At 41.4% G+C, this 25576-nt stretch overlaps 1 protein-coding gene across 5 annotated transcripts in view; it reads right to left on the reverse strand.

Annotated features, from left to right (window-relative positions):
• Positions 1-25576, reverse strand: part of si:ch211-285f17.1 (sickle tail protein homolog) — an 83125-nt gene that overhangs the window by 32607 nt on the left and 24942 nt on the right. For all 5 annotated transcript variants that reach the window (XM_051410370.1, XM_051410371.1, XM_051410373.1 and 2 more), the window contains exon 2: positions 11264-11550. In XM_051410370.1, the coding sequence (XP_051266330.1) occupies positions 11264-11550 (287 nt within the window). The remainder of the gene's footprint in view (positions 1-11263; positions 11551-25576) is intronic.

Consider the following 25576-nt stretch of genomic DNA (forward strand, 5'->3'; position numbering starts at 1 on the left):
AGTATTTGTGTCCTTGAGCAAAACACTGAATCAGTACTGTCTTCCCTTTTAGTCTAAAAGATTGAAGTATGTCACAGAAATAAAAGTTCAAAAAGCAGACACAAACCTACAAGAGTTCATTAAAAACACCTGTTTGAGTCTAAAACTCAGTGCCACTAGAGTTCTGCTCAACTTTGAAGCCTAAAGCCCCTGTCAATCAACCAGTCAGCGCTCAGTCCGTATGCTCTCTGTGGACAGACCATCATCCTTTGTCTCCCCTAGCCTTAATGACATTATACCAAAATCCCCTAGTCATCCATTCCCATTCATCGCTACCACATCCCTCTCTCCCTCCCTCCTCTGATGCATTCCTCCTCTAATCCCTACATCCAAATCCCCAGATGACCTTTCAGAGATGGGCTTGTTTGTTAATTGGTGTGTTAAAAGGAGATGACTTTATAGTATCCATAGTCAAAGCTGACGTTGAAGGTGAAGCTGTGGTAGTTCAAGACCCGCTTACTACAAGTTTATAATCAACAGACCATGCTAGACATTTTCTGGACAAAAAACAATAACCAGAACAGTAACCATCTCATTGGCAAGTAAAATATAATCAAGCAGATCTGTCAGATTGCAAATGAAGTGCATAATCACAGCAGACACAATACTGTGCCTGTTGACCCAGTGCAGAGAGGAGGTAAGATGACTATCTCTTCCGCCACTTGTGACATTTACAACAACGGAGCTACACCGTCCAATTGATTTCATCCACTCACGCATACATGAGTTAGTCATGGTTATCACCAGGAGTCATCATCCCCTCCACTGAATGAGCGAGGTTACAAAAGTCAACGCTACCATCAGATACATCAGCCAATGGGAGTTTGTGGAGTAGCTGTCAAGCTAGGTTTAAAAGCCCATTTAATAGCGACAACAAAACCGTGTTGTAAATTATCTTAAAAAGCATTAATGCAGTCTTACCATATCAAACCAGCGGCGATCTCCTTCCAGCAGTGACTTCCATGTGCGACTGGAAACTCCCTGGCCTAAGGGAAACACGGTCTCTTCCTACACTGTTATTTCAGCCCTTGTAGCACTTGCTCTGCACAACTGCCCTGTCCTGCTCCCTTCCCTTTCTGCTCTACCTCACAGCGGATGCCCCTTTATCCAATGCACACGCCGCCCCACATCCCAAACTATCCAACAGCACTATACAAACACACACAGTCCACACCCGGCGGACAGCAGGGGAAAGTCATTGTTTGTACGTCTGCATTTTGCATCCGTGCACCATTGTGTGAGGCGGAGATTGTGTTAGAGGGTATGTGTGAATCATGACGTTCAAATATATTTTTTTTGCAGGCTATTCCAGCAGCTTATGAGTAAAAAATCTGATGTCTGAAACACCTATCAAACTCCATAAAGTTTCCATTCAGTGCCAAAAAAATGCATTTTATCTTAAAACGGCAGCTCCAACACTAATCCCCATATCCAATCTCAGCTTCCATCTCACTGCCCTGAGGCTGTGGCTGAGGCTGAAGACAGAGAGATGACACTTGTGTCCCGAGGAGATAAAACCCAGCTCTACCCTCAGGGTAGTGCCTATGCAAGATTTACTCAGCAAGCCTTTGCCCTATAGGACACACCCAATGCATTGATACACACTGAAAGATCCAAATACCAATGCATACAAATGCATGGTCTGGTGCCATTCGGAAATATTCCTAGTTTGGATTTCGAGCAAACTTTAACATGATTAATGTTGGAGCCATTACAGGAAGAGCAGTTTTTGTTGTCAAGTAGACGCAGTTTTAGTGGCATAATATACAAAACAACAGGTCCAGACTTGGACCAGAACTGGCTGATCATTCACTAGTCTTGCATGCAATGATTTCCACACACCTACGAGTGTGCAAACAATAAGACTCTCACCCCTTCTCACTCACTGTCTCTTTTACTAAACAAATACATGCAAAATATTTGCTGACGGGGCTGCAGAGTCAAGATCTGTCCAGACTTGTTTTTAATATCCCTTCATCAAGAGCAAGAGACATTTCACAGCTCTGAACACTTTCAGCATCCCAGAATAACGCAATAAATGTTTGATTAACCCTCACAAAAATAGAGGCTCTCTCTATAGTGAAACCCATCCATATGTACACGGTGGACAAAATGTTTCGGAAGGCCCATTTATTTGACACGTCCTCACACGAACCTGGTCTGTCTCCAGAGAGCGTCTCTCCTGAGGTAAAATAAAGGACCTTCCAGGTCTAATTTGAGCCTCACTGGGTGCATATCTGAGAATGTGTGTGTGGCAACACAAAGAGACCTTTCTTCTCTCAAGAGAAATCAGAGTCCTGCATCTACTACATCATGTTGCACACACATAAACTCACATATAACCAATGTGATCAAAGGGAATTCATTCTAATACAACCAAAGCTAAACAAAATGTTTGCTCCTTTATTCGCTAATAATAAATTGGATGTCTAGGCTGGTTTAAAATCGCTGAATTTTGTCAAGTGTCAAGTCTCCTTTTCGTCCCATGAAACCAGCCCTGATAATGGTTTTGCTATTCATGCCTAATTAACAAGTCACCGAGGACCACATACACTCCTCCACTGAGCCTAAGATTTATTATCCCCACTCTCCCAGAGGAGAGTTTCTCTGTGCGTCTGTGTAGAAAAAGAGTCAGAGTCAGATAATCAGTAAAAAACTCAAGTTTTAATTAAGTCTGATAAAACTGCATCCAATGTTTCCGCATTTTCTAAAAACATGATCCACTACACATCACTGTCATGTAAACACTGTCAGCTGTTAATTCTATATTATTCTCTGTGCTTATCTGTCACTTATTTTTATTACTGTCATTATTTTCCATTTCTGACCCAAGTGACCTGCTTCTGACCTCCAAAAGACATAACAAGGAATACTGCTTACACACATAGACACACAAACACCCAGTCCCTGAGCTCCTGGCTTTAGATGACTCAGTTAACCATATGTGATAAGTCATGAAACTCCAACTGTCTCTATCAATAAACAACAGCAACCATTGGTGCTTAAAGTGCTGAAATCAACACCAAGTTTTCCCTGCACTGAGCTTCAGGCTCATGCCTGACTTGCTTTGTTAGCCACCATGTTACCACCAAGTGTAAAACACCATAACAAAACATAACAACAGCTGAGTTGCATGGACGTAACATACTACTTGTATATGTAAAACATGAGCCATGGTTGAGGTAGATTATAGTGTCAACCTGAGGAGGAGGTGCTATGATAAACTGCAGCACATGCTCCACTTCTGTCAAACAGACTAATTTATTACGGATTCCATTAGCGGCTGATGCTTAAAATGTATACTTTCCCACTGTATACTTATATTCCAGGTGTTCCCAATCATCTGTCATCTTGTTTAGTAAAAGAAAAACCTATGTTCTGGTTCTATCTGTTGAAAATGTACTTTAAACATTCAGGAAAGCAGTTCTTCTGACTCAAAGCCAAGTTGCTGCCATGCTTTCCTTTATCCCCACACCCTACACTCCAACCCTTCATCTCCACTGAGAAGGGCCAACTGGAAATAAAGCACAAGAAATCGAAATAAGGTTTGAGCCAGATGCTTGGAGCTCGTCCTGTCAGTGGTGAACTCATCCTGATGTGCCTCTGTCTCTGCTTTGCCTTTTGAAGTTCATACCTTTGGCCCAAGGTGGAATCCAGATGTCGGGCTGCATGCAAAGACATGTTAAGATACAGATAGAGAAAACAAGGAGAAAACACCCCTCTTGCTTGCTCCCCATTTAGTTGTAGTGGTCAAAAAGCTTGGAATCTCTTACTGGAACAGTTGTGCCAGTAAAGGCAATCTATCAAAATAAAATATTTTTAAACTAGCATCTGGCTAATATGACTCCTGACTGAAGACAGAGCACGTTAAACATCAGCTACACCAATACACAGCTGAGATTTGAAGCATTAACGCAACAGAATGTGCATTTTATCATTCTGACTGGTGGCATATTTTGTCCATTAACTTAGCATCAAGTCACTTAGTTCTTCAATCTAGTCTAATGACTTGCATCATCTCAATGACAAAAACATATCACCAGTGCCAACAAAGGATGGATGCCAAGATGCTTCCTTCAAATACAAGAAAACCTAAATTACCAACCAAATGAGGTAAATACATCTGGGAAAGAAGTGACATTTGAGGGTGGAGAGGCTATTCAGTAGCTGACAATGAAACCAATCTTGTTATTAAAACCTTAACTGTGTTTTATCCACCAATGCTTAGTTGATCCATTAATGCTGTAATCGGACATTATTATTATTAAAATTGTCCTTTGTTGAGAAATATCATTACCTGTTTTCCTTCTCTGTGTTGTTACAGTTTAGGTGGTTAGTATTTTTGCAAAACAACAGCCAAACTGATAAAATAAGTCCAGGAATTGTCCTCAGAAGAAGCTCCTCAGGCTGCAACTGCTATATTGACAAACGGTCTTAATTAAACCCAGAGGAATGTAAGGGCATAAGGTTAAAGAGGTCCCAGACATTTCACCTCCATTCTCTGCAAATCTGTCAAGAAAATCTGAACTTTTTAGGATCCTCATAACAAGTACCTGCCCATTGAACCGGTGGTGCAACAGTATAACTCAAGACAACTCCAACTCCGACTTCTGTTGTTAACTTAAGCCTGGGCTAATACAGCTCTGTTATTATGCGGCATAGTGCACTGAAAAGAGCTCAGACCTGATTAGCTGGTCTGCTTATCACACTGGCATTGCGTTTGAGACAGTGTGTAAAATTCTGTCTGGCTTGACTCATTATCAGCAGTGATCAGAGGCTGGTCCATCAGGGCCTTCTGTCAGAGCAGCTTAACCCCCCCCCCACGACACTCAGGATTAGACACAGCGTTGGCGCCACTCCACGGACCACTTGTCCTCTCAGTTGGGGTGCTGCACCCTTAAAATCCAAACCCCCGCCGCGTAACCCCTGTTAATTGGCAGGTCAACGCATGGCCGTCATTAACCTTGTGGTTCTTGTTTGTGTTACTCGAGGTAGCTCTCAAAGTGTCACTTCATGCAGAGGTGGCAGATGCTGTTAAAAACAGTCCAGCTTCTGCTCCTGATGGTCAATGGAGGAGGTGCGATGATGAAAAACAGATGCAGACCTGCTGCACACAGTGTCTGATTGTGTGATTTCAGACACACGGTGCAATTAAAGCTATGACAAAGAGGTTTTTGTGAAAATATCACATAAATGTTTCAGTATGCATAATGTGAATGTGTGTTTACCAGATCATCTCTGGTAACTATTGACACTGTAATCAGAGAGGGAATACTGTACCAGGAGTGGAAGACAATGAACGATACCCTTTCTTTGTGCAGTTTAGTTAAAAACAGGAACAATGCTCCCTCAAAACTCCCTCCCTTTTCTTTTCTTCTCTGATTATGGTCAGATCTCTTGTCGAAAGTTGATGCATGCTTGGAGCCAGTGTTATCTTGCCGACCTTGGTTCTGAGGAGCAAGAGTGTAGCAGGGCCAGGAGCCCACAGAGAGAAGTATGTGGGGGGGGGACTGGCCAAATGTTGCAATGCCTCAAAAAGACTCAGAGGGAGAGTTTACAGTACATTTACTGTCTATAATGACAAACGAGCAGTATTTATGTGGCCTTGTTCAACATAAATTGGCGGGACGGTGCAGATACTGTGCACCCTGCCATCTCATTGATGTCGCTGTTGTTACTAAATGCAGAATTTTTCCATGCTTCATCCATAACACTTGCTGCCAAACTAGTAGTTCTGAAAAAGGATCTTTTCCTGCATGATCCTTTTCCAAGGCTTCTTCCAATTTTTTGTTCCCTTTATAAGTTTTTTTCTTGCCCTGTTCCCGGGGGATGCAATTATCAAGACAGTCATGACATGTCTATTTTGTAAAGCAACTAATAAAGTCTATTTAAGGAAGGATTACAATGAAAAAGTTTTTTTTTTTAAGTATTATTATCATAGCTTTTTGATTTTGCTATAAAGTTCCAACTTGGCATGAGAAAACATGTTGGTTTGACTTTGATGGATAAAGCAATAAAGGTCACCAGCGCACGATCGAGTAACATTTTGAGATTTTTGATAACATCAGCTATAAACAGTCTTTTGCCTTTGCTTGTTGGCAAACTTTGTTATTGCTGAGCACCTCACACTCACTCTGAGCAAACACATCACACAGATAGGATCTGCCTTGTTTGTACATGAAATATAATGGAAATTAATTGAGTTACATACTGTACTTATAGGGGTGGAAATCATAACTTAACATTACATTAATGCCAGGATATGTTGCCAACAATAACAATGTATTACAAGACAGTTACCTACTATAGATCGTGCGTAAATGAAAAGAAAGGTAATGATGTGCTTTTGATTTCAAGACAAACAGCAACATGTTCCAATGTGTGTGAGATCTCTTCGATGACAAACGACCAAAAACTGGTAAAAATAAATTTAGTTGAAAGAGTGCGTCTGGCTAGGTACAGAATAAAAGTGATATTGGTGCCAATTTAACAATAATGTATCACAAGAGATTGCAGATTTGGAACATCTCTTCTGATTGACTGATCCTGAGTGAAAAGTCTAGTTTTTCTCTGACTAAGTGAGAAATAAACACAATTTAAGCTAGAAATAAAAACATCCTTAGTTAGAAAAACAAATAAAAGCTCAGCCTTTCTGCTTTTCTCCTCGGCACCAAAATTATTAAAAATACCCGAAATCATCTCCTTCCAACATAGCTCAACTTACCCACCACAGCACATACTACACCGTGAGCACCTGTCAAACATCGCACTGGAAAACAGTTTACCCATCTTGACACTCACACTGTTACCATAATCTGTGCTCTCATCAGCCGATGGATTATCACAGCTTGGGGGTGACAGACCTGTCTCTCTGACTGTCTGGTGCCCACAGCTGCACACAGCTGTCCTAACATGGCTGCTCCACTCTGCAGAGAAACGGTTGGCCTAGCAAGTCACAGCTCATCACACACAGACACTGACACACAGGCGGAAGGACGGAGGGGAATACGGTGCGTGCATTTGTGTCTGTGATCGTTCGAGCGTTTCAGTTTGTGCTTGTCAAGGCCCCTGGGCAGAGAGAGAGAGAAAGGGGTGAGAGGATGGGTGGCGGTCAGGCCAGTGGGATATTATCTCATCTCCCTTGGGTGGTATCCAGGTCCTTCCAGGCCTGATGAGGAGAGGAGGAAATTAAACCACTCGCTTTTGTTGCGGGTTTAAGGATCACAGAAGGAGACGAAGGAAGAATTGAAGAGTACTTTATATAAGAATAAGTCAGTCAGTGTGTGTGTGTGTCTGTGTGTGTGTGTGTGTGTGTGTGTGTGTGTGTGTGTGTGTGTGTGTGTGTGCTGGGTGGAGAGGGGTCATCTACTTTTCAGACTAAAGCAGTATCATCTTCCCAACCTCCGCTTGACCTTGATAAGTCTCCAGCTTTGTAACTCAAACCTCCAGAGACAATTCTTTCTCACGTCTGAAGCATGCACTGTTGCCACTGATGTTGTCTTTCCTGTATGGTCGGCACTTTCACGTCTTTGTGAGAACAGCGTCCAAGTTTTCCCACACTATCTATCACACAGCCACTCCGCTTTTTTTCTTGCTGTTTTTTCCCTCAAAGCAGAATAATTATACCTCCCTACGACACCAGATGACAAACGCTTCAATAAACTTGTCATTTTGTTTTGTTTTGTTTTAATTTTCTGCTGTTTATATTAGCGGGGAATGATTGCATTCCTCTTGACATCCTGAATTAGATTATGACAAATACGGTCTTCAATCATCTTCTTTTCATCTATCAACGCTGCATTTATTTGCCAGAAATTCATGCTCAAGCCAGTCTGTTTAGTGACAGCATCTTGTATCTTCTTCCTTGACATGATATATTCAATCACAATCAAATCTCACTCCCAACATCTGAATAACATATGAATTCTCATTCCAAAATTAATTTAAAATGTCATGCTGACAATAATCACCAACAGATTATTTTATCTTTCTCGTCTTTTCTCCCTATTTCAGCAGCAAACTTCAAAGTGTTTAATAATTACACACATTGGGAAAAAAACACTTTATATATTTTACAGTAACTCTACCAATTAGAAAGTAGTCAGATAATCCCCCTGCTAGTACGGACAGTAAGTTCCAAACTCAATTCTCTATGACCCTGGAATGACCCAAAACATAATTGTCTTTACAAGCTCACACACAAGCAAATAAAAATAGTAATATTCCTCTAGTTGCTTTTTAGAACCCTGCAACAGTATGTGCACAAGCAGGAGTTGGCCTTGATACTGAACAAATCCACCAATCATGGATACATCAAAGGCCACATAACTACATCTAATCCCAGAAACAAGCAAACCTCCAAATGCCATTGCAATAAGTCAATAAAATAACTCCACTGCATGCCAGGAGTGAGACATTGACAACGCATGCAACATTAAAACCGGTTCCACTTGACAGACACAAATTGTAAAAGTCATCCTGGATCTTTAAAAAAAAAAAACTCAATGGACACTAAAACATATCTAAAGAAATGTAGAATTACTCACAAAATCTCAGACATCTGTTGAAAAAAAAACTTGATATATGATTGCATTGCAAAAACGTGCAGTAGCAGCACTGCCAGCAACTAACAGCATAACCATCAGTTATTACCAGCTATCTCCATAATCATAACCGCCATCAACATCGCGCAAGATATATGTTGTTATGATAGAACCCTTAACTTCCGCTCACAATAGATAATTTGCTTCGCAATTATCGCTACATAATTGCAATCTCGTTAAGATTACAGGGAGCTGCAGGTGACTGTACCCTGTGGATGATTTACTGTCGACAACCTCAAGGAGTCCGTCTAACTAAACACCAGTGAAGTAAACAGTAGCGCTAAAAGACTTTTTTTGGTCGATTTTTTTCTTTGGCCAAGTTTTGCAAACGCCTCTCAAACTTTGCAGCACCTGACAACCTGCTGGTGCGCACTCCGTCTGCTGCAGCGCAAACACTCCTGCGCGCACTACACTTTGCGTAAAAAGCACAATAACCTATACATTAGTGTAGTAGTACTCCAAAAAATGGCACATAATGCTGTTATGAAAGTCTGGGAAATCCACCGACTGCAAATGTTCCGATAATATCCTACCTTTATTGCCTCTGCCCGGACTGATGGCGCCGATGTGACAAGTTTATTCCGTCTGAAAAAAGTTTGATTTCCTTTTTTTCTTTCTCTTTTTATTATTCTCCTGCGGATTTCACGTACAGAGAGCCATGCCTCCAGACAATCTTCAGACCCATCGCCTGTTCCTGCAGAGCAGCTCACACACAGCTCTCACACAGCCAGGCAGGCAGCTCGCTTCAGCAGGCACCTACACGTAAACTGAGCCCCTCCAGCAGTGACATCATGAGTCGCTATGGCAACTCTGACTCCACCCCAGTCCGGAGCTGAACTTACCTGTCTGACTGCCTGAATTTCACAACAAACTCCCTCTTCTTTCTCCCTGCGCACTGAATAACAACAGCAGATTTTCATAAATATTTAATCTGTTGATGGATAAAATAATGCATGTACATAAGCACGCGTGTAACCCCGAAATACACGCACACACCCACACACACACACACACACACACACACACACACACACACACAACACACCAACATCCCAGTCTACTGATATTACCTATGCAAATGACCTATTCAGAGTTCACGATCAGTGCAGGGAATTGACACAGCACCTCATGAAAAGGGTTTACTTTGCATGTGTGCAGGGTGTGTGAGCTGGTCTGAAAACAGCACACAAAATCCCTCTTGCACAATGGCTCGTACCATTGCCTGGAGCTCCCCTGTGGCTCGGTGCCAGTCTCACCATTACCTCAATTGTTTTGGCTACAAAGCCTGCTTGCCCCTCCCTTTTGTCTCCTCTGACCCGGAGCAAACAAACAGACAATGACCAGGTGAGCCAAATGTCCACCTATAGTGACTCCCTCTGTGTCGCCCTCCCCCACATCGACCTACTTGACTTCAAAAAGCTGAGGGCACAAGGATACTCAGTAAAAGCTCCAAAACAACACTGAGATATGTATACTTTATACATCATACTGTACACAAACCAGTCTTGAAGCTATGAGCGAGTCCAATTATGGTGATCAAAACAGACTTCAGAGTGTATGGACAATTTAGACTGTTTGTGGTTCACACGTTTTCTACTCCTTCACAAAAACACTGCCTTGCTGTTTCACAGCAGCTGTGGGAGGGAAACAAGACAGGCAGATTTATAGGATAGACTTCACATTTAACCTGCGGCAAAAAGAGAGGAGGAAATAGTTTTGCAACTGCACTATCGCATCATTCTGCCAAGGAAAATAAAAATAGCTGTAACTCCAAGAGTGGACAAAAGCACTTACAAGTTTACATGTGATTCTGTTGGTACATAAACATAATAACTTGTGAATCAGTCATAACTCTTTTAATTTTGTTGCCAAAGAAGTTGTTAAGGAATATGTCTGAAGAGAGTTGGATGAGAAGAAGATTGATTGATTGGCTACACTGCTATATCTGAATAGTATATACAGTAGCTGAAGCCAACAGCCAGTTAGCTCAGCAAAAGACTGGAAGACTGGAAACAGCTAGGTGGGGTCTGTCAGTCAAGGAAATAAAATCCACATCCAACAGACGAAATATAACATGTTAATTAGTAATAACATGTTATATCTCGCCGTCTAATCCAGAGGAAAAGTGTATGAACGTTACTGGGGGGTTATGTGCCCAATTCCAGGTATTTCCCAAAATGTAGTACAATTGCTTAAAAAATGTGATATTTGTATTTTAAATGACTGTGTAGGATAAATTAAGATTGAACTGAATTAAATATAGTATATACATATAGTAAATAGTCAATATAGCTGCATCAGGAGGTCTTAAATTGACATTAAACATGTATTTTTTTGGCCACTCTTGGCAGAGGAATAAACTAAAAACGCAACATCATTTTGTCACCATATGAAGCTGACATGGCGCTCCATTAGTATTCTGATTAGTGTTTCTGGTCTGTACATTCACTTCCTCTTTCAATCAGTTTTTAATAAACTGATTAGTGCAGCTTTAAATTTAATTTACTGTAATCTTGTAAATTAAATAAACAAGAAAATGTATTTATAATTCAGATCATCATGTGAGTCCAAACAAACAACAACATTGCATTCCAGGCCCAGGCCTCTGTCAACCCACTGACCTGCTCTCGCAGCCTTTCCTGGTGGCCCATGATTGCTGAGGCATGATGGGGGTATTTCTGCTTCAGATGTTCGAGGAAGGCCTCCCTCTTCTTGTCCATGTCTGATGGCTGCATAGCCAGGATCTCTCGGGAGCCACGGGCTCCCCCTAATGTGTGCCTTCGAGGGACAGTGCGGCTGCCTTTGGCATCCCCTCTTGAAGGGGCTGTCCCATTTGGGGAGGCTTGTCTGCGGCTTACGTGCTCTGCGTCCTCCAGGGACGTTACCTTCAGGTTGCTTTTGGTTTGTTCTGTGGGGACAGAGGGGACACAGAGGCAAGGGGTCAAAAAACATGTCCGTGCTGTTTTGACATCAACAACAAGTGCGTGCTTGTATGTTATTCTTCCATAGGTCATGAAGAGGGCATGTCAGGGCAAATCAAACCATCTGAGACACAAAACTTTGCCAAAATGGAAGACATTAAGACTGTAGGCTCTCCTCTTTTACTATAACATACCACATGTAGGAAAAGAAAAGAGAAAACTGACTGACTTCAAAAGCAAAAGGATGTTAATATTTTCTCAATAAACATTGCCTGAGCAGTTGGCCCAGTTCATTACATATTCATGCTGTTTTACATTTCAGCAATAATTCCACAATTTAATGTGACAGACGCAATATTGGTGATGAAAACACTGAATTCAAACAGCTGTGCAGGCTTATTTCCTTTAAAAAAAGCCAAGGATAGCCAATACTGTAAGGAGACACAAATGGAGAAATCTGGATAAGATATCCAGAACATCTGTTTATACATGCAGAGCTTTGCAAAATTTTGAGATTGAGCAGAAACTGCTAGATGCAATAAATTTAATCAAAGGGTGAAATTTGAATTCAGAAATATCAGGAGAATATGTCTTTTTCTATTTTTGCTAACTGTGTGACACAGCTGTGTTTCACTTGCTGACAGCATTACATTACATCTTACAGTAACATGACATAAGCATCTTTCTGATAGAAAGTACAGTTTTTAAGTAACTTACATACTTACTCTGCAACTGGCACATTTTCCCCCTTTAACAAATATGAAAATACTTTCTACAACAAAAAAGTGACATAAAAGATGAATATTTGACTTTAGGGCTGAATGGAGATAAACAAAACCTCCTTAGGCACATGAACATCTCTGTTATCTTGCCTTAAATCCGTCAGGCCCTGGTAAATACAATTATAATCCATCAATCTGAAAGCTATGTCACGACATTACGCAAGAAAAGAGAAGAGAAGAGAAGAGAGGAGAAGAGGGAAAAAGAGAGAATAGGGATGGTAGCAAAGGAAGAGAGCTGCTCGAGTGTGAAAACAGAGGAGAAAGAAGCAATAAAGCAAGCTGATCTGCTGCCTTGTTTTGTCGACAGGCAGGTAGAACTATAATGTGTACCTTTCAGAGGGTAATGGCGGAAAATAAAGGACCTCTTACAGAGTTCAGCTCTTCAACAGTTGAAAGAGGATATTTCAAGTGTTTTGCCACTATTTGGTGGGTGGTTTAATATGGCTTTATTTGAAAGCTTGAAACCATGCTGTGAGCCACAGATGAAAAAGGAATTTATTGTTTGCCTCTCAAAGACATGTTGGGACTGAGACAGAGTTAACTTCGTAGATTTAACTATTGCAACAACCAGGGACAAAAAAAAAACCACATGCTTAGCAGCTGCAATGATTGAACTTCTGTTTGTTGTCCTGTCCCATGATAAATTTCTCCTTCCTGTCTTTTAATCTAAAGTTTTTATCCATTTTGTTTTCACCTGAAAATCATTTGAAGGAAACACAAAGCTGCTTTGATCAGTAAACACAAAAAGCAAGCATTAAGAAATACTAAAGTGGTGGTGCGTCATGATCAAGACCCTTCACCAACACCATCAGCCCAAACCCCCACCCTACTCAAGTTCAGAGCTGCAGTAGTCTCATGTACCTCCAATCCTATTTTTAACTACCAAACACAGTTTCCCCACTGCTAACCAAATTACACTCAGCAGACAGAATAGATCTGAATTCATTTGCGGGTGGCATGTCAGAAAGCTCATTACCTTCCCCAAGTGAACAATCTTTGTCTTCATCTGCTATTTCCTCTTCCATTTTCACTTTGGGATCAACACTCACACACAGTGACGGTGAAAGAGTGAGACTGGGAGAGTAGCTAACTGCTTGCTTAGAGATTCCAGACGTAGCTCACGTGGAAAAAGGGGCTTGAGATAGGCCCTGCCCCATAGCCCCAGGATAGACTGGTGGGGATTTAGAAAGTCAACTGCATTCCAGGACACAGAGCGACTAGCCCCTCACCCTCAGTCTAAAAGCTCTTCTGCTACCATGCAGTGGTCGGTCATAGACTGAATGTAAATGTGTGTGAGAAAGACAGAGAGTATCTAGAGCATTGCAAAAAAAAAGATACTGACAAGAAACACATTATCTTCTGTTAAAACTGGACCCTGAGACTAACAGATGTCAGTCAACCTGTCTGACACACACACACATATCTACGCACACATACACGCACAGTCTGTTTGACAGGACTTTGTCTGCAAGCTGTCTCTTGTTTAGCTCCCTGTCTCTGCAGAGGGGCCCACCAGACTCTAGCATGCATCCAAATGTGTCATAACCTACTTCTGAGCCACATCCAAAGTGCTCTCAGCGCATGGCAGCCAGCTAATATGTGATCGAGTTATCTGATCAACACGACAGACTAAGACGAGTGTCAGTCCTGCAGGCGGTGTTGTTTCCAATTAGGAACCTCACGGGAGACACACAGTATTTGTGTTTGCTGCTACTCTGGGGTTTATGAAAAGCAACACTGTTGTGTTTGCTTGACAGTCAGCAAACATGCTCACTGGTTTCATATATTGTGCAAACATGTCAGTATGTACGTGTCTATAGCTGATATATTTGTGTTTATGTAAAAGGAGGAGGAGGGATAGGCTGTGATCCTGCATGAGACCATTTCTTTGCAGCTGCTGATGTAAGTGACCTGATCTAAATGTGCAATAAGAAGGCGCAAATTGACATACCTTAACAGGAAAACGTGAGGGGATCAATGGCCTAGTTTGTGGGCCATGTAATTGAAAGTGGTGGGGTGAGCGCATGAAAAAACACAATGCAGCAGCTGACGGATAATGTCTAACATATGGGGACAAGTCTGCTTCCACCCACTTTCTGTCTGCTTTCACTCGCTCACATGCTCAGGCACTTATCCACAATAAGAAGACATTCAGTTAGACAATAGACAGGGATCACATAATTTCAGTTGCTTCATGCTATGCTATGCACAGTTATCTATAATGTTCATTCAATTCCATGAGTTATATAGAATAAATATTGTAATTTCCTTTTCTGTGCACAAACTTTACATCAAACCTTGTTTTGCATACATTTGTGATTTCCTATGTTTCCCAGAATTGTATTGCATGCAACAATTCCCAGAGAAGAGGCTTGAACATGTTGCGTTCAGCAAGGCTATATGAGCAGATGGTGAGAGCAACAGTAAAAATGGTATTTCGTCCTTTCCTGATTGATATCTCAGTGTATAATTACTGAAAGCAGCAAGAAGAACTAACTTAATCTAAAACTTGAGTAAATGCTATGAAATTCATACATTGAAGTTCTTTGAAAATACCATATTTTGTTATACTGACACACAACAACAGAATAATATGTATTATGTATTTTATTTTTGAATTGCTGTGTCCAGTCATTTGGCAAACTTACAGCTGTCCTTAAATATTTCATAATGCTTCAGTGGAAATTACATTTGACACAAGGTGAACTTAAAATTTGATGTGCTACCAGAGTTTTTAACTTTTGCTTGAACATTTACATTAAATATTTGACAATATATAATTCAAAATCAATTCAAAGAGTGTATGGTCTGAAATGTGAAATCTGAAGAAATGCCACTGAAATTTTGTTTTCATCTTATATCATAGCATTCTTGTCAGTGCAATGACACACACATAATCACAACCAACCAACAGGTCAGCCTTTGCCAACCCAAAGTCATAATTAAAGCAGGTCCTCCAAAACCAACAATTACATCCTGTGGTCTGAACAACCTGCACTTTTACTGTCAATGTTCCAGGCCAAAAAATGACCCCGTTCTTGCAGAGTGTCACAAGGGATCTGCAAGTGAATTGTGTCTCGCTCCAATAGCTCAAGAATGTTGCTCTCTCTTTTACAGCTGCCAGTGTTGAGTAAATGATGGTCCCCTCAGTTGAAAGACAACATAAAACGCTTGCCCATGAACACCCAGGTCTTATGAGGAGCAGGGCCTCCTGCTGTTTGCAGTTACTCTCTGGTTGTCACTTATTTATGGAGGAATGTATCCCTGTGCACACTCCCACTCTCCCCTACTATTACTGTCCCATAACTATGCAGTTAGATACAAAGCCCTGTTGTGTGCAATAAAAGCAGGGCTCACATAGCAATACCCTGAAGCCATGCACAGTGTACACTTGACAGCACTGGTCCAGTATCTGACAGCATTTTTATTATGTAAAAGTTATCGAAGACGGATATCAGATGATCCGGTCATGTGGAACTGAGCCTTGTGTAGAAAAAGGATCTTATTTAAATATGATTAGAATAAATTAAGATTCAAATACACTACAATAATATCCATTTTAACAAGTCACTTGGACTATTACTGAGACTTAAAGGACCAGTATAAGATATAAAATAAATATAAGATTTAGTGGCATCTAGCCACTCCCCTGCTTCACCCTCCCCTTCTAAGCGCAAAGGAGAAAGTAAGGGCCATAAAACGTGCAAAAAACGCAAACAGCCACATCTAGAACCAGTGTTTCATTTCACATTCATGTTTCACATCAGCAAGTAAGCACTGTCATCCATACCGGAAACTTATAGTATGTCCCCAGGATCCTAAGTTTCCTAAACCCCTAACCCCATAACAGGGGAAGGTAGGACCCTTAGTCATGTTCCCATTATGTGCCCTGGGAACAAAGTTGAACAAATGTTAGCAGGCGTGTTTAGCTAATTTTCTTAGTGGCTGCATAAACTAATTTTGTAATAACTTCTTATTATGATATCATGTAATATAAAAAAGAAAACATCTTGAAATATGTTGGTTAGCAAAGTGAAATAATCTAATTCCAGTTGTTTGAAATCAAAGTTTTAAGACCACATTTTAAAATCCAAAACTACAATGAGGGCTTGTATAAACGGACCAAAAAAAACTACGGATATTTTCCGACTCCTCTGAATCTTGTACCTAAAGAACCTTTGTTCATTCCTTTACCAGACAGACACCACCTGATTCCATGTCCTTCACTTATCATGTTACTTTCTTCCGCCTTCAGCCAGCGCTGCACACTGACCCTGCCAAGCTACGGTAGGAGTGTGAGTCTGTGGAAGTGACCTGCTCAGAGCCGACAGAAAAAGAACCTGATTTCTACACCGACTTGTCACTGATTGCTGATCCGACAGATAAGCTATTTCCGTTCAGGTGAGACCAGATTTTGAAAATGCCCCTGCAATGCAGCCTGGCCACAAATACACACATGTGGTTAGGGTTACAAAACACTGACATTCCTAGGTTAACACTCACATGCAGGAAAAATCTGACTTCCTGTCCGGGTATCTGTTTTATGCTTTGCATGTTCAAGTGATAAAAAGTACAGTTGTCAGGCATGTCAACACTTTTGAATTTTGCACACAATGGGAAAAAAACATGCATTGTGTGAAATTCATTCGAGGAGAAAATAGAAGCCTTTCATAAATAGGAGGGATTTCACTTCTAGTTGAGCCTGAGGCTTGCTGCCAAAGAAAATTGTCCACATATGAAACCCACCAATCAGAGAGACCATTGTGTATAAGGTGACCTTTACCCCCAAGTCCTTCCTTCCAATAGGCTGTGGATCAGTGCTGCTTTGCTTTGGGAGGTTGATTATATGAGTTTGAGAACAACAGGCTGTTATGATCTTTTTTTTTCTTTATGCTGTCTTAGCACAGAACCAGCCTTAATGAATTCAATATGGTTCTGAGTTTTCATATAATTCAGAAACTCTTATAACTTTAGTATGTACTGTACTTGTATTCTGTTTTTCTTTTTCAAATGTTTCATTCTTTGACAAAAATGCCTACTCCTACACCCTTCCTTATGACTGAACCACCTCCTTCTCCTCTGTGTGTGTGTGTGTGTGTGTGTGTGTGTGTGTGTGTGTGTGTGTGTGTGTGTGTGTGTGTGTGTGTGTGTGTGTGTGTGTGTGTGTGTATGGGACCCGTTGATTCAAGAGTGTCAGCAAAGCCCACAATGCTCGTGTGTACTGTGCAGAGCATTCACCCTTAGCTGTGGTGTCCATTCGGGACACTGGCACTGTCATACTATAAACTACAGTATAGTCACAGGATACCATTGTTTCTCAACTGTCCTCCCCAACAAAACATGAAACGGTCCATTCCTTCAGGAATAAAATACCATAAAATGAAATACCACATTGACATGAATTATACATATAAATCTGACAAATAAAATCTCATTAGTGGCTTAAAAAAAGTCACTGGGAGATCACATTCCTCTCCTGAAGTTTATAACTCTCCTGACTCTTCAGCACATGACTAGATTTCCCTCTTTTTCTTATATTTTTGCATCTCTTCTTCTTTCCCATCTATTCTCCCCCCATCTCTCACCTAATGAGGCATCTCCCAGCTGCCGAGCCACTGTTGATGAACACTGGTCCCCCACCCTGTTAGCTAGAGCAGACCACCAAAACATCTGTCTCAGCTCAGACTTGCAGACACCCAGAACTCTGTGGTACATACACTGATTGCACTGCACCTTTCAATTAAGATATGTGCATGTGTTTGTGTGTGTGTGTGTGTGTGTGTGTGTGTGTGTGTGTGTGTGTGTGTGTGTGTGTGTGTGTGGGTGTGTGTGTGTGGACAGTCATGTGTGGTCAGATACACAGGCCTGTCCAGACTTTCTGCTCTGGTGAAGCCTTATAAACAGACAGGCCTGCCAACCTGACAGGCAGTCAGCCAAAAGATATGAGTTACAGACATGTGGTCTAGTGTGTGGGTATAGGTGTCAGCGCTGGGAATAGTAGCAGTGGTGGGGTGGGTGGATGAAATATCAAAACAGCCACAGAACAGCAGAGAATGTGACAGCTTAACATTGCAAAATAAAGTTTAAATACATATATATCTCACAGGAGACTCTCAGCATATTCAAGTAAATCTCTTTACTGTAGCTGGACTCAATGGGGCATGGCAAATTGATTTTTACTGCTGCTTTACCTACAAGTAGAATTGCTTATCCTGAGTGGATGAGACTTGTAGATCTTTAACTCAAGTGAAACGTTAATACCTTTCCAATTGAATGGACAACAACTTTGATAAAGTTTAACTCTGTCCTTGTGGAAGTAAATAATACTTTTTTCCTGGGTAAAATCGCTGTAAACATGTCTGCAAATCAATCATTTTGCTTCTTTGTCTCCCTCATCCCTCCTTCCCCTTCTTCTTTCTCCTGCCATTGAATGAAAACAAAGTAAACAAGCGGAGGGGTGTTGAGAGACGAGTTGCTGGCAGAGCGGGTTCTGATACTTCTCTCCAAGACAGCCAGAGGACAACTCAAACAAACAGCCTTGTTTATTGGCCAGCTCCACTCATCAGCACAAACACCGTGACTGTCTGCTACCCCACCCTGACACACATCAGCACTGGATCAATCCGAAGCAAATATCAGGCTATTGCCTTCTCTGTACTAAACAAGTTGTTGCTGCTTTTGAGATGCACTGCATTTCCATCCCACCAGGGAGTGCTGTTGAACATGTACCAGGCATGTTGTGCAATGATCAGGAGGAAATTATAGAGTGAGTCCCTGTGGAGGTGAGTGTGTGAAAGAGAAAATAATAAGATAGTGTGTTTGTGTCCCTCCTCAATCTTGCACAAGGAAATAAGCTCTAAAATATTTCGTTTGTCATTTATTAACTGAGACGCTAAGTGCTGCTTAATGAACCGGTGTGTTTGTTAGTGTGTCTCTGTGTGCAATTATCTGTGCGTATGCACACAAGTGCACATGTGTTTGCCAGTAAACCCCAGCAGTGTGTACACTTCATTAACCCGTGGCCAGAGTAGGTGTAAGTCAACCTAGCCACCGGCTCAGATGTCTGCTGGTCTCCCGTGACAACCGTCTCTGGGCCAACAGTAAGGCCGGTGGTGTCCTGAGGGGAGGGGATGGAAAGAGGCTGAGAACAGCTGCAGCTGGGAGGAGACCATCCACCCAGGAGCAGAATTTGTTACCTCTTCTCCCCTGCTGAACAGAAACTTTTTTGTTGGAATCTGACAGGTCAGACCAGAATCGCTTGAGGATATCAAGCCTGAACTTGCCCTCTGGATAAAACATGAGTGTGCACTAGGATGAAAAATATTTCATTGCAGATAATATAATCATACCAAATCCCCAGTGTGAGTGTCTCATCTTTTTAACAGCCTACAAAGTGTGACTAGGGCTGGGTATCATTTAAAAATGTTTGATACTAGTATCGAGTTTAAATACAAAAATGACTGGTATGGAAGTTGTTACATTTACTTTACCCTGGTTAAAGAGATGGAAATATTACAATATATATTTATATTTTTTTAATTGCCACTCACTAACACACAAATCAATTCAACAGCACCACAAAACACAACCTCCAGCATGGCTATAAAGTTGAATGAACATCATTATACAACATTATATATGTAGACTTCAGTAGTTATGGCAAGCTGACTTTTCCTTGGGGGTCAACTGATCCTTTAAGCCCGTAGATACATAGGACTCCATCGTCTTTCTGCTGAACTCTGGCCATGTGATGATAATTTAACTGTGGCTATCAGCTCTGCAGACTGTCCATCAGCCTGCAGAATGTATGTTGCCTAAGTATTGCAACAGGAACTGCGTGCAGTGAAAAATAAATTTTTTTCTCAGGCTTCTTCCCAACTGTGTGCTTGTTGATAAGATATCTCTTATCTGTTTTGGCAACTTTTCTGTGTCAACAAATTCAAAACAAGTGCACACAGCAGAATGCACTTGTGATATCAACATACATACCAAAACACACACAGGCACATAAGCACATATACATACATGATATGGCTTACTTTGTATAAACGGGCTTAAAACACAGGGGGGTGCACCTATTCTTCTAACCTGATGTAAGATGGATGTGATGTAAGACACATTTTGAGACAGATGTACATGAAGACGCATTAGAGATATCAGAGCAAAGTCATAAGCAAATTAAAGCAACTTTAGTCCCCTTTGCTGCAGTGAGTTAACTATGTGTTTAGCCTGCACATGGCTTCCATTTAAATATGTCTTTCAATATGCCTGCTCTCTCACAAGTTTATTAAAAAGTGATTGCGCTGCAATTGACTCTCTTCATAGTGATAAGCAGCTTAGGGCCTGGACTTGCCAGCCAGTCAATCATGTGTTCCTCGCATTCTCGTCTGCAGTGCGTATCACCTCTTCTCCCTCCCCCTTTCTCTGCATGCTAGCACAGTGTAACCAGCGTAAAGTTAAAGCTTATTACTACCCAACAGCTCAGGCATGCCATGGAAATGAAATGTGTTACAAAATCAAATAATACCAAATCAGCACTTCTCACACAGTGAATTCACTGTATGACATTAGGGCTTGAGGATAATGGTGATGGTGAATTATTTTAAAATGTACCACTCAAAAACTTTAAAACTACTCAGATTACATTCTAGTCTCCAAGTAGACATGGCCATGTGTTTACATCTGTGTGTGCTAGAGAGCTGATGAAGCCGATTGGCTCCAGCGTGCTTTGGAGAGGTGAGTGCTGCTGGAGCTGATAAGTGATGCAGGTGGTGGAGGGATGTGAAATAGGCCCCGTGGAGGGGGGAGCCACTCTGAGAATCCTGGGAACACTAGTGCCTCTGTCCCGGTCTTTATCTGTGAAACCTGCTGTGTGCTGTCTGTGTGTCTGTGGCTGTGTGTCCTGGTATGGATGTGTGTGCGTTGTGTATGTGTGTGGGTCAGTGAGTGGATTGCATCCAAGCTTAAGGCTCTGTGAAGCAGAAGGGGCTGGAAGGTTTGTGAATGTGGACCAGCTTGGCCAGACCTATTCAGGGGGAGGGAGAAAATGCCTTAATGCATGAAGTGTGCATAAAATGCAATAGTGTAGGCAGTGTAGAGTGTTCTTTCCCCATCAATGCTCTGTGATTCGTAGTTCACGTAAAAATAGGGTATATTTTCAAGAACAGTAAGAGGAGATTTCTTAGTGGAATCACAAGAATGCAGGTGATTAAATTGAGGGGAAGTAGGAAAAGAAACAACCCAAGCTTTATTGTAGTGTGGTTGCAGAGACGGAAATGTTGGAACTTTCCCATGGGAGAGAAGGAGAAAAAGTGAGCGGCTACAGAGTTTAATAGTTTCACCACAGTGGGGCCATAATGCACAACCAGACAGGGATCAGGTCACAGGGTGTATGGATGGTAAAGAAGATTCTAAATGGGAACAATACTAACTGCACAGCAGTGGCCGTGATTGATTTTACTCACATGAACTAGTTACCTGGCATCATGTTGCCTCCTACTGTTATTGGCCTCTGTACTGTAATTTTCTGTGACAGATGTGAAGAATTTAATATTTTACAGTAGACCTAATTCAACACCATACAAAATTGCTCAAGTCCTCCTCCTCACACCACAGCTAATTTAACAGACTTTACTATAAAAATTTAAGAGGGGATGCAACAGGCAAGGTAGGGCATTGGGAGTCCTTATTACAGAGACAACTAAAGTCACAACTTTAAAGCAGCTCTAATAGACATTTTTATCTTAACAATGGCTCAAATGATTATGCCTTCTCCAAATAAGGGCTTTACAGAATTCTGTCACAGTGTGCTTAGAATTGTACATTTGTACATTACTGATGTCTTAGCTGTGCAAAGTGATTAACAAGGCCGCTGCTACAGTCATTAAAGACAACAGCTATGCAAATGTAAAATGTCCCACTGGCATGACCTTCCTGGATTGAAATGGATGCTTAGCACTGAATGGTCCGTACCAAACACAGCAAAGTAGAAACTATTCATGTGGACGGGCACAAAGCAGTTCCTTCATGTGCTATTAAGTTAGTTAAATGCTAATTCCCTTAGGGTTATATTTGTAAGGCTCTCTCTTCTCTGGGAGAGTCAGCTCTGCTTACCCTTTGCTCTGTGGCAGAGACAGGAACAGGTCTAAAATATATTTGTTTTAACACAGTCTAAAAATAGCCTCAGGAAAAAGCACACAAGACACAGAAGCTCCATGATTTGAGAGGAGGAAAAGACATTTTCAGAGATCCTACTATTTCAGCCTCAGAAGCTGGCCAGACTAAGTCTACCGGCCTCTGAGTTCTCTGATTGGTTATTAATGACATCATCCCCAGGGCCAGTCCCCCTCCCAGTCTGACGATGTCATCAGTGCTGAAGCATCTCAGTGATGTAATGCAGGGAGGGCCATGACAAACGCTCAAGTATCACCCCTTCTTTCTTCCTTTTCCTTCCTCTCTTTTCGCCTCCTGTTTCTCCCCTTCCCTTCCTCTATCCATCTTTTCATTCCGCCCTTTCCGCTCATCAGCTGCATCCAGATAAAAATCCCTTCCCACCTGTTTATTAGCACTCAAATACAGGGCACAGAGATTTGCAGTTAAGCCCAGAGCTATTAAGAGCTTTTAAATGACTCCTAAAAAGACAAGGAGAAATGACAGAAGGAGAGCATTTACATTCCCTAATCCCGTCTGTGTCCTGCAGCTGTAATTAAAATATGGATCAGAGATCATGCCGTTTTTTCCCCCCACAAGGTGTGAGTAAAGACATGAAAATCCAGGTAGGCATGACATCATTAAAATGTAGTTAGAACTGCTCTAAATAAAGAGCACAAGAACTATTCTGTACACTTAAATACATACAACTACAAGACAGCATGTAATGGGATAAGCTTCACCACAGATACATCTAACTCACAGGGACTGGCACAGCATATTTAAACTTAAGCACACACAAATATGTAGTCCTACGTGTCATGTCAGTTTGTTCCCATTTCATTTATTCAGACCATTTCATCTTTTTTGGCTAGGCCTTCACATCTGTTTTTTAATCACAATTTGTGAGTTAGTGTGTGTGTGTCTGTGTGTGTGTGTACATACGTGTCCTGGGCAAACATCCAGAGCTCAAGCGGATTAGTGAGGGGACTCTACCCTGATCAAAGCAGCACAGAATCCAGCTTACTGGGACATACTGTGTTACACATAACCCCCATGGAAATGATACTGTACATGCCGCAAACCCATAGACCAACAACTGCAGTGCAGCACAGACCCTTAAAAGGGAACAATTTATGAAATCTTGTATGTACCTCTTATCGTCTAGACAAATGGAAATTAGAGAACTGACACTCAAACTAAGTGCTGTCATCAAGTGTGAAGTATGCAGCTGCTCCATAGAAACTGTACTGGTTAATAGTCAAATGATAATCTTTTGGTTGTCTCTGGAAGAGCACAGAGGAAAGATTTTCCCTTGGTAACACAGATACGAAATTCAGAGTTCACAGCGCAATGACAAGATGAACCCAGAACAACAGAATAAAGCAAAATTCAAACTTTCTCTGAGGTAAGCCTAACTTATTTAACAGCATATGCCAGTGCTAAGGAGAAACATGTATGTAACACATTTGCAAGATGCACAGTGTCCAAGAGGTCTGTGGCATTGTTTTTTCCACAGAGAATTATCATTGACTCTTCAGTTCCCCTTAACTCTTTATTCAACTCATCTTTTAGCTCATTGTTTTTTCTGTGTGTTCTATGGATGTAGGTTCCAGTGTAGGCATGTGGGAGGTTTAACCAAATTTGAATGGGCATTTCTCATAACTTTTGACATTATAGTCTACACAAGCACAGTGCAAAAATAACAGACTATAGATCAAAACAGTCCTTAGTTACAACCCTGATTTCTAATGATTCACATAAAGCCGAAATCTGCAGAGAAACTAAACTTCACAGTTCTGTCACGATTATTGGTTGACTCTAATTGGGGCACACTGATACCAAGTAAGGCATGCATTATGGATGCACTCCCAGTAAATTCAGATTGAGATAGTGACTGTAATTAAGTCATTCTCCAGCTCCACAGAGAGTCCTCCATCAAACTGTCTGAGCTTGACTGAGAGACCAAATGGGATGTGTCTGAGTCTAATAATAAAAGGCCTCCACAACCATGGCTGGAATCTGTCTGCCTGAGCAGATACTGTGCAGTATTTGGCTAAATTCACAGGAAGTAATATGAATTGATAGCTTAATATGTGAATAAGGAATGTAAGGCACATTGCTCCTTTTGAGAGGCTTGTTGTATGATTGGCAGTCCACTGGTTGGACAGGCAACGTGCCACATTTCAACACAGCCGCATGTGCGCACACACACAGATAGCTGATACAGTTCCCCGGTCCTTTCCTCGGCTTCATTATGTACGTAGTGAGATGGTTATTTTGTGATGCCTCTGTGGCTAACCACCGTCATCCACCACCTAATGGCTTTAGCATGTGCCTTGCAGCCCATTGGCTCCAGCGGTCTCAGATCTTGGAGAGCTGAAATGAAGCGAGGCATTGTTGTGTTGCTGCCTGGGAGGATACACACTCTTGTGAAAGGAAAACCTGACGGGAAGGAAACTTCGAAACAAAGTGCTAAGAAAAGGTGATAAAGGGTACAGGGGACGGAACTGTGTGTTGGTGTGTGGGTGAACGTGTGTGTTAAGGGGCTGTTTCCCCTCTTCCTGCCATTATAAAAACTAATGGAAATGTTCAGAGCTTCGTGGAATGTCCTGTGGCCTTGAATTTTAAGGTAGAAGCAGAGTGGGATCTTGGGGGAATGGAAACTCTAAGCAAACCAATTACTAGCTGTAGTTTTCCCCCATTTATGGGAAATGTAATGATAGACTGGTAAGACTTATGACTGTCCCATAATATAGATATTATCTGTAAAGACGAGCTTTATAATATAATGTTTCTCAACATGTCTTGTGAAGGAGCTTTCAAGCTAAAAACTCAGACGAGAACTCTGTCACTACTGGGCAGGCTAATATGGAAAATACCTAAGACCTATTATGATTTTCAGCCATAAAGACTGATGAAATATTACCAAAATATTTTCACACAGGGGACATATTTAACTTTTATTAACACTGGCAATACCATTGAACCATATTCAGGGTACTGAGGTGAAGCAGAAAGGTAAAAAGGCTTATTTTAAACATTGAAAATGTCAGGTTTTACAAGATAGGTTTCATTACTC

Source organism: Dicentrarchus labrax, unplaced genomic scaffold (assembly GCF_905237075.1).
Source record: "Dicentrarchus labrax unplaced genomic scaffold, dlabrax2021, whole genome shotgun sequence".
NCBI classification, from domain to species: domain Eukaryota; kingdom Metazoa; phylum Chordata; class Actinopteri; family Moronidae; genus Dicentrarchus; species Dicentrarchus labrax.